Source organism: Triticum aestivum, chromosome 2B (genome assembly GCF_018294505.1).
Source record: "Triticum aestivum cultivar Chinese Spring chromosome 2B, IWGSC CS RefSeq v2.1, whole genome shotgun sequence".
In the NCBI taxonomy this organism is placed as follows: domain Eukaryota; kingdom Viridiplantae; phylum Streptophyta; class Magnoliopsida; order Poales; family Poaceae; genus Triticum; species Triticum aestivum.
In genome coordinates, this window is record NC_057798.1 from 48,338,943 (window position 1) to 48,351,439 (window position 12,497).

At 55.8% G+C, this 12,497-nt stretch overlaps 1 protein-coding gene across 2 annotated transcripts; it reads left to right on the top strand.

The window, feature by feature from the left end:
• The first annotated feature begins 10,172 nt into the window (after window positions 1–10,172).
• LOC123043382 (heavy metal-associated isoprenylated plant protein 27) lies at window positions 10,173–11,343 on the top strand. Of its 2 annotated transcripts, XM_044465804.1 has the most exons (3): window positions 10,173–10,344; window positions 10,387–10,609; window positions 10,782–11,343. In XM_044465804.1, the coding sequence occupies exons 2-3, from the start codon at window positions 10,453–10,455 to the stop codon at window positions 11,090–11,092; spliced, it is 468 nt and encodes a 155-aa protein (XP_044321739.1). In that variant the 5' UTR covers window positions 10,173–10,344; window positions 10,387–10,452; the 3' UTR covers window positions 11,093–11,343. The 2 variants fall into 2 exon arrangements, with proteins under 2 accessions (XP_044321739.1, XP_044321740.1); XM_044465805.1 differs by lacking the exon at window positions 10,173–10,344 and having other exon boundaries at window positions 10,353–10,609.
• Window positions 11,344–12,497: the final 1,154 nt, after the last annotated feature.

A 12,497-nucleotide genomic window follows, 5' to 3' on the forward strand; every position in this document is an offset into this window, starting at 1 on the left:
ATGTCAGTCGGTGGAACCTGTCTCACGTAAGCGTACATGTAAGGTCGGTCTAGGCCGCTTCATCCCACAATACCGCTAAAGCAAAATAAGACTAGTAACGGCAAGCAAGTTGACAAGATCTACGCCCACAACAAAATTGTGTTCTACTCGTGCAATAGAGAACTACGCATAGACCTAGCTCATGATGCCACTGTTGGGGAACATTGCAGAAAATAAAAAAAATTCCTACGGTTTCACCAAGATCCATCTATGAGTTCATCTAAGCAACGAGTGATAGGAGAGAGATTGCATCTACATACCACTTGTAGATCGCGTGCGGAAGCGTTCAAGGGAACGGGGATGATGGAGTCGTACTCGCCGTGATCCAAATCACCGATGACCAAGTGCCGAACGGACAGCACCTCCGCGTTCAACACACGTACGGAGCGGATGACGTCTCCTCCTTCTTGATCCAGCAAGGGGGAAGGAGAGGTTGATGAAGATCCAGCAGCACAACGGCGTGGTGGTGGATGCAGCAGGACTCCGGCAGGGTTTCGCCAAGCTGCTGCGGGAGGAGGAAGAGGTGTAGCAGGGGGAGGGAGGTGCCAAGACACAGGGTGCGGCTGCCCACCCTCCCCCCTTCTTTATATAGGCCCCCAGGGGGGGCGCCGACCCTGGGAGATCTAATCTCCCAAGGAGGGCGGCGGTCAGGGGGGGGTGGAGTGCCCCCCAAGGCAAGTGGGGCGCACCCCCCACCTAGGGTTTCCAACCCTAGGCGTAGGGGGAGGCCCTGGGGGGGAGGCGCACCAGCCCACTAGGGGCTGGTTCCCCTCCCACTTCAGCCCACGGGGCCCTCCGAGATAGGTGGCCCCACCCGGTGGACCCCCAGGACCCTTCCGGTGGTCCCGGTACAATACCGGGTGACCCCGAAACTTTTCCGATGGCCGAAACAGCACTTCCTATATATAATTCTTTACCTCCGGACCGTTCCGGAACTCCTCGTGACGTCCGGGATCTCATCCGGGACTCCGAACAACATTCCGTATGCTGCATACTCATATTCATACAACCCTAGCGTCACCGAACCTTAAGTGTGTAGACCCTACGGGTTCGGGAGACATGCAGACATGACCAAGACGGCTCTCCGGTCAATAACCAACAGCGGGATCTGGATACCCATGTTGGCTCCCACATACTCCTCGATGGTCTCATCGGATGAACCACGATGTCGAGGATTCAAGCAACCCCGTATACTATTCCCTTTGTCAGACGGTATGTTACTTGCCCGAGATTCGATCGTCGGTATCCCAATACCTCGTTCAATCTCGTTACCGGCAAGTTACTTTACTCGTACCGTAATGCATGATCCCGTGACCAGACACTCGGTCACTTTGAGCTCATTATGATGATGCACTACCGAGTGGGCCCAGTGATACCTCTGCGTAACACGGAGTGACAAATCCCAGTCTCGATCCGTGTCAACCCAACAGACACTTTCGGAGATACCTGTAGTGCACCTTTATAGTCACCCAGTTATGCTGTGACGTTTGGTACACCCAAAGCACTCCTACGGTATCCAGGAGTTACACGATCTCATGGTCTAAGGAAGAGATACTTGACATTGGAAAAGCTCTAGCAAAACGAACTACACGATCTTGTGCTATGCTTAGGATTGGGTCTTGTCCATCACATCATTCTCCTAATGATGTGATCCCGTTGTCAACGACATCTAATGTCCATAGTCAGGAAACCATGACTATTTATTGACCAACGAGCTAGTCAACTAGAGGCTTACTAGGGACGTATTGTGGTCTATGTATTCACACGTGTATTACGATTTCTGGATAATACAATTATAGCATGAATAAAAGACAATTATCACGAACAAGGAAATATAATGATAATCCTTTTATTATTGCCTCTAGGGCATATTTCCAACATTAAGTTTGAACCGAGGTTGGATTTAGGGAGTTTGCACCCACATCAACAGAGTGGTAAGTTTGAACTGAGGTTGTATTTAAATTATTGTATTCGTCATCGTGACCGACTTATGCCGTTGTCGGAGTAATGGGCCACGAGTAGCCCCACCCGGATCCCCGAGCCTTTCAAGACTTTGGGCCGGCTTCGCCCCAGAAGACTTCATAATGAAGCGCCGCCTACCGGTAGCCAGTTGTCTCAACGGCCGGCTTCCCAAAGGCGGCCAAGCACCAGCAGACGACACCCAGATAGGCCGACTCCTAGCAGGCGGCCTCCGTAGATGCCGGCTTCTAGCAGGCGGCCACCCGGCGCCCTCAGAGTCTGCGCCCCTCGTCAAGAGGACAAGACAGGGTGAGGCTACAGTGTAGCCCCTCACCCCCGAATCCTGGGCTTGGTGTGGCTACAGTGCCTCTTACAGGCGGAGATCTTCGCACGACCTGGCGCTGTTGCCATTTCCCCCTTGACGTCATTCCTGACAGGCGGAGCCCTGTTCCCACGACGGCCTGTCGGTACGGCCTGCAGGCGGCGGGCCCTACCAGGCAGTGAGAGTCCGCAGGATGGCGGAAGCCAGACCAGGCCGACCTAAGGGAGGCCAGCCTCCAGCAGGCGGCCAGTTCCTCCCTCGAGGCTCGTGCACCATTAACCAGATAAGACGTGGTGTGGCTATAGTGATCCCCCACCAGGCAACGGGACTGTAGCCACACTCCCCTGACCAAGCCTGCGTCATTAGCATCGCGGCTACAATGATCAGCCACCAACCAGACCCGCCAGCCGTGGGGGCGGCCTGTCGGCTCCGTACCAGACCAGTCGACGGGGCCCGCCAGCCGACGGGCCCCAGTTGCCGGCGGAGAAGCCGGCGACCAAAGACACTGACAGCCGGGTCCAGCACCCGGCCAGATTACTAATGTACCCCTGGGGGTAGGCCTATATAAACCCCCCAGGGCACCCATGCAAAGGGTTCCCAACCTGTTAGAACTAGTTTCCACCCTAGAGGAAGAAGAGAGCTAGCCCTGCCTCCTTCTACCTCTAGCATACAGCTCGAGGAGCACCATTGTATTCACTAGTGCCTTAGTGATCATGTGGAGACCCCGCAGAGCAGGACTATGGGTGTTATCTTCTAGGAGAGCCCCGAACCTGGGTAAAGTGCGCCAGCGTTCGTGTCTACACCTCATCCCGCTTTCAGGCACCGGTGACGTTCTACTCGCTTCCATCATGATAAACCATCCTTTGGCATATGTCGCACCCAACCCCCGACATTTGGCGCCCACCGTGGGGTGAGGTGCACCATCGTCCGGAGACCTGCTCTGGACGGGAACCTTGTTCCTTCCTGGCGAGCGCAGCCAGGCCAGCACGCCCGACGGCGTCAGCCTCGACGCGTTGTACGGCGTGGAGATCGCCTGCGCGGCGAACTGCCTCGCCGACCTTGTTGGCGAGATCCACCTCTCTGACGAGCCGGCGTCCGACGGGGGCACCGACTGCCCTGAGAGCCATCTCGTCAGCTTCCTTGACCATCTCCACGTTGCCAGCGAGCCGGCTGTGGACTTGGAGTCTGTTGGCTCCACCGACCCGATGATCGTCGACTCCGACATGGCGTCGCTCGACGCGTTCCCCACCAATGTGGTGATCTACGACGAGCCGCCTCCTCGCGAGACCGTCACGGAGGTGCTTGTCATCAACAGTGGTGAGCACTCGGACGGGGGCGTTCGAGACCCACTCGATGCGGTGCCGCGAGACCTGTCAGCGCCCATCCCAGAAGACGCAGACGCTGAGACGCTGGAGGCATGCCGCGTCCAGCTCGTCGAGAGCGCCAACCGACTGGCCAGCATGCGACGCCTCTCAAAAGCCTACCGACGCGAGATGGACCGAGCCATCGGCGGCACGCCGGCTCCTGAGGAGCCTGGCCACACCGGCTCAATCCGGCAACGTGGCGCGACCATCGCCAGCATGTTCCGAACGAATCGTCCCATCTACGCTACGCCTGCGGAGAACATCTGAGCTGCCCAAACGGTGACAGATGAGCTGGACAAGTACGAGGGCGACGAGCGTCGTCACATGACGAAGCGAGTCCATCAGCTCCTTGACGCAGCCGCCGAGCAGCATGAAACCGGCTGCTGCGCCGAAGCGCCCGTCCGGCGGAACGATGAACCGATGGAGAGCCCGACTCCCCCACCACCAAGGCACCAACCAATCCAATCAAGTCCTCCTCTGCCCGTCCCGAGGTCGGCCAGCCGGTGATTAAACTAAGGAAAACGAACTCCATCGGTACCGCGCGCCCGCACGTATTACTACGAGTACAGTTATAAACAGTGTGGCACGCACACTGCGGGAGCCCCCTCGACGCCAGCTTAGCTGGGTGGCCGCGTGCTCACGGTACGTTCCGTGTGAATGAATGGTATGCGTACCACTACCCAATGCAGCAGCGATAGAAACGGCGGCTGGACAGTAGCTGGCTCGGCGTTTTGCATTGCATGGTGTTGGACTGTTCCGTGGATGGTACCAATTGCAGCGGCAGTAGTAGATTACACTGCGGCTGGTCCAAAACAACGAATCCTCCTACACTAATCGAAGCAGCTGCCCTGGTCCGTTGATGAACACTGTCTTGGCTGACACAATCTAGTGAATTTTAAGTTTAATAATCACAACACTCCATACGTGAAAGCCCGTGAACGATCGACTATAATACAGCCCAACGCTCCAGGTCGGGAGTATTCTACTGCATCGGTGAACATGGCGTAGCACGACTCTAAATCTGGAGATCCAAAGCGGCGATGGCTAGTCCCCAGACCCAGGTGGCGTCCAAGAAAAGAATCCCAGAAACGTCAGTGGTCGGCTGCCTCTCGTGGTCGTACTACAACAAGAAACTGAGTGGCAGCTACCGCCTTGATAGCGGCGGTGAGGTGAGGTCACCCTCGCCCCTCGGTATGGACTCTCAAGGCTCACCACCCGCCCATGCGCCCACATGGCTGGCCCGCCAGATTATGGCTGCTGTTTCTTGTTTCTTTATTCTTGCATGTTTTTTTGCGGGGTTTATTCTTGCATGTTAGACCATCATAAACGGCGATCCATAAGTTTTCTCCAACGTTGTGCATCCGTGAAGTAGTCCGCGGATACAGATGCGGATGACTGCCATCCAACGTTGTTCGTATAATTTCAAACATTTTTTTCAACAAACCACATATATGAAATTCATGCAAACACTATGAATTTTCATTAGATTTCGAACATTTAGAAAGAAAAAAACCCAACCTAAACCTAAACCCTTGCCATCCTCCATCCGTCGTCTTCATGACCAAAGGCGATAAGAACGGTGAAGTGAGAGCATCTTCAGCCGCGCCCCCTACAGGCCCTCTCCAGTCGATTTTTTCGCGCCAGCGCCCAAAAATCGGCTCGGTCGCCCCCCCCCCCCAACAGCCTGTTTTTTGCCGGCTTGGGCCGAAATTGGTGCCGGCGTACCCAGGCCGAACCCGGCACGCCGGAGGGCGCCCGAAGGCGCCGGGGCGAGCGATTTTGGCGCGAACGCACGGCAGGCCCGCCCAGTCAGCGACACTCGCCTCGTTGTCCTCACAACGCCTCGGTTTCCCGCGGGGAATCAATGGCAAGGCTGCCGCCGGTTAGCCTTTCATTGATTCCTCAGGGGCGGCATTCACGCGCGGCGCTGCGACGCCCTCCCTCCCGCCACGTGTACACACGTCGCTCGGCTATAAAAGCGACGTCTCTCCCTCACCTATGGCCACACCCGCACACAGCCCCGCCGCCGAGCTCTCTGCCTCTCTCCCCGCGCGCAGATGCCGAGCTCTGCCTCTCTCCCCTGTGCCCTCCTCCGAGACGATGACCGAGCGATTCCCCGGCAATGGGGCGGCGGCCAACGGCTTCGGCCGTCGCTCCCTTCACGAGTGGGAGGCGTACCTACTCTTCGAGGCCAACATCTCGGCGCCTCTCGACCTCTTCGCCGCCGAGGTCGACTGCGTGCGGGCATCACTGACGGACGAGCGACGGGCCCTTCCGCAGTACGCCGTCAGCAACCACGAGGCGTGGGCGGGGTACATCCAGCACCGGCAGGCGCAGCGGATCGCCTCCACCAATGGTGCGCCGATGGTCAGGGGCAGCAAGAACAGCGAGGGGTGCCGCCTGTGGTGGGGCGCCCCCGGCCGCTCGCTTCACGCCGTCCTCCAGCACCTCAAGGGCGGTAACGACCCGCCCATGACCTACCCTCTCGCCCCGGCACGGATCGGCGGCCAGTGGATGCCGAGGAGGACAACGTACTCTTCTTCCTCCTCCTCCTCCCGTTCCTCCTCGTCGGGGTCGCCGGCGCTGCTCAGCGTCAAGGCCGAGCCCGGCGAGACGCCGCTCGGCCAGCGAACACGCAACGCTGGCATCGTCATCAATGATGGCGGGCGCGCCTCCTCCTCGGCCCCTCCTCGCTTTGTCAGACCGAAGACGGAGCCCAGGCTCGCCGCGATGAAGACGGAGCCGGGGCTCGCCGCGATGAAGACGGAGCCGGGGCTCGCCGCGGTGAAGACGGAGCCGGGCCTCGCCGTGGTCAAGACGGAGTCGGGCCTCTCTGAGGAGGCCGCCTTGAAGTGGGCGCGCGAGGACTGGTCGCAGACGGAGCTAGAGCGCCAGTGCTACACCCTAGAGCGGTACTCCGCTCGACGCCGTGGCCGCGACGAGGGAGGAGTCATCATTCTCGACAACGACGACGCGCCGCCACCAGTCTGCTAGGGCGACGTCGGGCAGGGGTCGAGCAGGTGGCCGCGTCAAGGAGGAGAAGGACGACGGCGATGGCGGCGACGACAGCGGCAATGGCGGCGACGGCGACGAGGACTTCTCCGAAGCTAGGCTTTTATTTATTTTTAAGTTTGCTATGTAAAAAACTATTAAAGCGCCGAAGTTTATTTTTAAGTTTGCTATATTTCTCCGAAGTTTATGCCCGTTTGCCGAATTATAGCCAAACGTATGTTAAAAAAAAAAAATCTTGTGGGTCGACCCTGGGGCCGGCGGCTGGGAACCCGATCGGCTCCAAGTCGATTTTTTCGCCGGGTCGCCCCCAGGCGGCAAATTTTCAAGTCCCCCGGGGGGCCAATGGCTGGAGATGCTCTGAAGTTGCCGTCTCCGGCGAGGAAGAGTAGAACATGAGAGACGGACTAGATCACATAAGACACAGAGACACAAGGCCATGCCGCCTCCCGTGGCCTACTCATCCTCTGAGGAGTCCGCGCCTTGGCTGTCGCCGGTGGAGATGAGTTTCATGATGGAAATGACGCACATGCTATCGTCATCCCCCCACCGGGCCGCCGGATAGTTCGTTGGTGTCGCATAGGAGGCGCGGCTTGCGTTGTTCTCCTCCGCTATCGTCATCCCCGCACTGGGCCGCCAGATAGTTCATTAGTGGCACGTAGGAGGCGCGGCTGGCGTTGTTCTCCTCCGCGATCGCCTGAAGCTGCACCTCAGCGGCGACTGCTTCCTGGCAAGCGGCGGCTTGAGTGCGAACGACATCGTTGATGGCCCGTTGCTCCGCGACGAAGTTCGGGTTCGCCATGGCAACGACCTCCTCGCTCGCGTGCTCGCCTTAGATGTGGCCCTCCACCACCCGGTGCTGCTCTAGGAGGAATAGATTGCACCGATGTTACTCCTGCGCCTGCTGGAATGCCGACAAAGGCGCAAGTTGCACCTTCGCCATGGCGGCTTTGTAGTGCACCTGCGCCTGCTCCATTCTAAAGCCAGCGTGCACAGGTGTGGGAGTGGGGACGGTGTCATCGGAGCCCGTCTCCTTCGTGGGTCGGCGTCGGCGTCGGAGACCTCATGCGAGCTGGTCGGCAAGCCGGCCTCAATACGCCTAGCACGACCGCTATACCAGGCGGCGGCAAGGGCGGCCACCTCATGCTTCATCTCCATGGATAGGCTCTCCCACAGAGTTTCACCGCCAGCAGTCATGGCAGATGCAGTGCAAGGGAGGAGGATGGGTAGCGGCTTGTGTTGTGGCGTGGACTTAGCCGGGTGTGCCCGCCTTTAAACAACGGATTCCGGTGAGGCTAAGCATCCTGGTGTGTCAGTTCACGGTGCTGGAATAGGTTTCTCGGCCGACGTGTCTGCTTAATGGTGGCTTACGGACGGACAGGGCATTGAACGGGCGTGGTAGATAGCCGTCTCGTCCCGTCCCGTCCAGTAAGGCGTCTCCGGCATTGAACATGCACAGACGCTGGAGACGCGTCGCGGGCGCCGCCCTCGGCCGACGTGCCGCTTCAATGGCAGCGCCAGTGAGAGGTCGGTCCGCTCTGGACCGGCTTGAATGTGCAGTGGCGTGCTCTACAGCGATATGAATGCGGGCAGCTGGCGTCAGGAACGCACACGGGCGAGGGGGAGGGGGTTTAGTTGGGTCAGGGCGGTCTGAAGCGGGCATGGTTGCTATGCGGACGGCCGCAAAGCCCCCCACGTTTGTCTTTGGTTAGCAGGAGAAAGTACTTCCGGACCGTGCTGTTGAGGTAAAGTACAGACATATGCAGACAGTTTGAGGTTCGGCGTCGGGACCCCTTACTGAGAATGGACTACTCTGATTTATTTATTTCAAAATTTCATGCAACAATTACTATAGACCAATTTTTTAAAGAAAATCTCATACTTTTCTCGGTGCTGTCATTTCAATGCTAAACTCTATTATATCGGGATCACATCCACAGTCGCTGAAAGGAAACTTACAGTTTTTGCCAACAAGTCGACGATTCGCGGGGGAGCTTTTGTGTTCCAACCGCAGTCGGTTTGGCGCGTTCAAACCCACACGAGCCCATCGAAGGATGAAAATTCACCACCACACATTATTAACGCCACTAATCCACAATGCCAAAGCTGTGCCACCTATGAAGCGACACGTCGCCGCAAGGATGGATAAGGCTGGTCACAATGGGGAGGAACTTAGGAGTAACATCACACACTCCAATACAACTTTGCTTATGTGACACATATTTAATGAAGAGAGAGGTGCTTGTGATAAGGCTGGTCATAGTGGAGAGTAACTTAGACTAGTAACATACATATGTTACTAGTCTATGTTACTACCTTCATAGTGGGTAGTGTCATAGGTGTGGTAACATAGTTGCCTTCATTTATTACTTTGTAGACTCATTATGCATTGGAAACCGCTATGTGATGGTAACATATTATGTTACTCTATTTGCCTCTCTCCTCATTAACTACTTGCCACATCACCAATTTTGCTTATGTGACATCTATGTTACTACCTATGTTACTCCCACTATGACCAGCCTAACTAGCTAAGGCTGGTCACAGTGGGGAGGAACTTAGGAGTAACACCACACACTTCAATACAACTTTGCTTATGTGGCACATATTTAGTGAAAAGAGAGGTGCTTGTGGTAACTAGCTAAGTTACCGGACATCACACACTTCAAGAAACAATGAGTCCATAACCTAATAAATACATCGTTGCATGACACTACATAGATGTTCCTACCCATTATGGTGGTAGTAACATAGTCTAGGGAAGTGTGAAGTTACTAGCTTATGTTCTTGCCCATTGTGACCAGCCTAAGTTACCGGAACATCACACACTCCAAGAAACAATAAGTCTATAACCTAATAAATACATCATTGCATGACACTACATAGATGTTCCTATCCACTATAAAGATAGTAACATAGTCTAGGGAAGTGTGTAAGTTACTAGCTTATGTTCTTGCCCATTGTGACCAGCCTAAGGAGCAGCCGCAGCGAGGACAAACATCGGTCGCCGTCTGCCGTGTGGGCTTGGCGCTCTGGTGACGGGCTGCCACATGGCCGCCGGCCGCTCGCTCCGACGTGTCATCGGGACGCGCAAACCCCATGAACAGTCCGAGCCCCGTGGACCGATCACTCCCGGAGTTTCTGCGCGACTTGCCGGTGGTCGGTGGCCGGTGGCCGGAGTACGACCAGTGTATCGACAGACGGGTCCAAAGCGACGGTTACTACTCCGGGTCGCCGGCGTGGTCGCCCGGCCGTTTCCTCGCCACCGCACGAAAAGTCAGTGACCGCCGCTCCCACGCCACTCCCTTGGCCGCGGCGGTGAGCGTCACCGTCGCTCACTAGCGGTCACATGGCACCATACCGCCACCTGGCGCTGCCGACCACGCGGGGCCCACTCGCCAGCCACACCCACGCCCATAATAACCACCGTTCTCCCACCAGCTTCCTCCCCCACACGGCCGCACCACGCCTCCATGCGCAGACTGCCTGGCTCCGCCCACACGTGTCGCGCCGGCAGTGGGCGAGCACGCTCCCCCGGACGCCTATAAACTGAGCCCCCCCGGCCCAAGGTTTCCTCGTCTCACACAGCATCTCATCCAGCAGTACCACAGAACTTGAACTCGAATCCAGCCGAACAATTTCTTGAGCTTCGAGAGAGAGAGAGAGAGAGAGAGAGAGAGAGAGAGAGAGAGAGAGAGAGAGAGAGAGAGAGAGAGAGAGAGAGAGAGAGAGAGAGGTTGAAGAAGGAAGGAGAGCGGGATGGGCATCGTGGACGTGGTGTCGGAGTACTGCTCGCTGCCGCGGAGTCGGCGGCACATGAAGAGGCGGAAGCAGTTCCAGACGGTGGAGATGAAGGTGCGGATCGACTGCGAGGGCTGCGAGCGCAAGGTCAAGAAGGCCCTCGACGACATGAAAGGTACGGTCCAAGCTTTCTCCTTCCGGCCGAATCCGATTCCTCCCGTATCTCGCACATGTTTCTCCATTGACGGAAAGAAAAGGAAATCTTGCCCCGGCTTCTTTTCTTTGGCCAGATCTATATCTGGGGCGGCAGCTTTGCTTAAAGTGTATGTGTTTGATTGTGGTCGCAGGCGTGAGCTCGGTGGAGGTGATCCCGAAGCAGAACAAGGTGACGGTGACGGGGTACGTGGACCCGGCCAAGGTGATGCGGCGGGTGGCATACAAGACCGGCAAGCGGGTGGAGCCGTGGCCCTACGTCCCCTACGACGTGGTGGCGCACCCCTACGCCCCGGGCGCCTACGACAAGCGCGCCCCCGCCGGCTACGTCCGCAACGTCATGAGCGACCCCTCCGCCGCGCCGCTCGCCAGGGCCTCCTCCACCGAGGCCAGGTACACCGCCGCCTTCAGCGACGAGAACCCCAACGCCTGCTCCGTCATGTAGTAGTACTAGTACTCTTTGTAATTGTAAGACCCCGGCCGGCCGGGTAGCCGTCGGCGACCTTCTCTAGCTTCCCTGCTCTGCTTTGCTCCTCCGGGGTGGCGGCGTTGGGATCTCTAGATGGTCTCTGCTGGTGTTTTCTTCTACTTTTGAAACTAGACTAGAAGATGAAGATGGGTCTGTATTCTTGCTTCGGTTTGGTGTAAGATATGTTGGATTTGGTGAGGAGGAAGCTCCATCAATCTTGTTGTTTATGCGCAAAATGTTCCCAATCAGATCGATGAGCGTTGCATGATTGATTCGGTGACCTTCTGAAGAAGATGAATGATTGATTTGGTGAATGAAAGAGACTCTGCACTAGTCAATCAATCAGTCGGGAGCTGATAAGTCCCCCTGACCAACATTTATTCATAGCCGAAGTCCCAAAGATGATCACAATCTTACTGTTCTGAAACTTGGGACAAATATCTGAAGTCGCCCAAGCACATCAGGCCAGATCGACACCAAACTGAGATTGGCAACTCGTTGTACTTCGACCATACCCCACTTGATCTGCAGTTTCTGTCTCCGTGCCACCACACAAGCCGCGGTGACAAGTCTCCTTGGGCAGGAGTTCATTTTAGACAAAGTTAATCATACTACAAATCTTATTTTAGAACTTGGCTGGGCTAGACAAGTGTCAAACTTCTAAATGTATGAGATGGTAAAATATTTGAAGTTGGTGAAGCAAAAATATAAGACACCAAAATCAGATAAAAAGGGGCTCCTCGTAGTTATTTTTGTTGTTCAAAGGGTTTATCCACTGATTTCTGTAGCTCCCGTCTCCGGGCACTGATTAAGGCTCAGCTCGGTCCGTAACTTCCATAGGAATTACCCGCACAAAAAAGAACTTTGAAAGGAAGAAAAGGACGCAATTGAGTTGTCAAAAAGGAAAATAGAGAAGATGTTACCAGATAAGGTAACTGATGAGTCGGTGTTATCTTAGCCAAAAGTTAATTCCAAAAGTTAAATAGTCAAAGAGCCAAACTGAGCAGTATCTTAAACTGGACACATATATATCTACAGGTGAGATGGACGGCGAACTGAGTTTGGGCACAGTATCAATATGTGATGCTGCATCGTAGTACTCGTGTGCATTATTTCGGTGGTTACTTTGCTGCAGCCTACCGTCAGCTTTTTTTTTTTTGGCGATGATGCCTCATGTCAGCTTTAGGTAGGGAGATGCCAAACTTTATCTGGCCCGCGGCCAACTCAAAATCAAAACCCACGGGATGCTAGTAGTAAGAGCATTTCCAGAGCTGACACACAAATTTGCTCTACCATCCATCCATGGATAGGGACTAGTCCGCGGATTGGAATGTGGGAGGCAGTCGTCTAACGCTGCCCGCATATGTCAAGTCGGATTTTA

Excerpts from the sequence above, each read along its gene's own strand:
- LOC123043382 (XM_044465804.1), top strand. The coding sequence starts at position 10,453 with ATGGGCATCGTGGACGTGGTGTCGGAGTACTGCTCGCTGCCGCGGAGT. Across the intron at positions 10,610-10,781 it reads GGCCCTCGACGACATGAAAG|GCGTGAGCTCGGTGGAGGTG; the intron begins GTACGGTCCAAG and ends TTGTGGTCGCAG.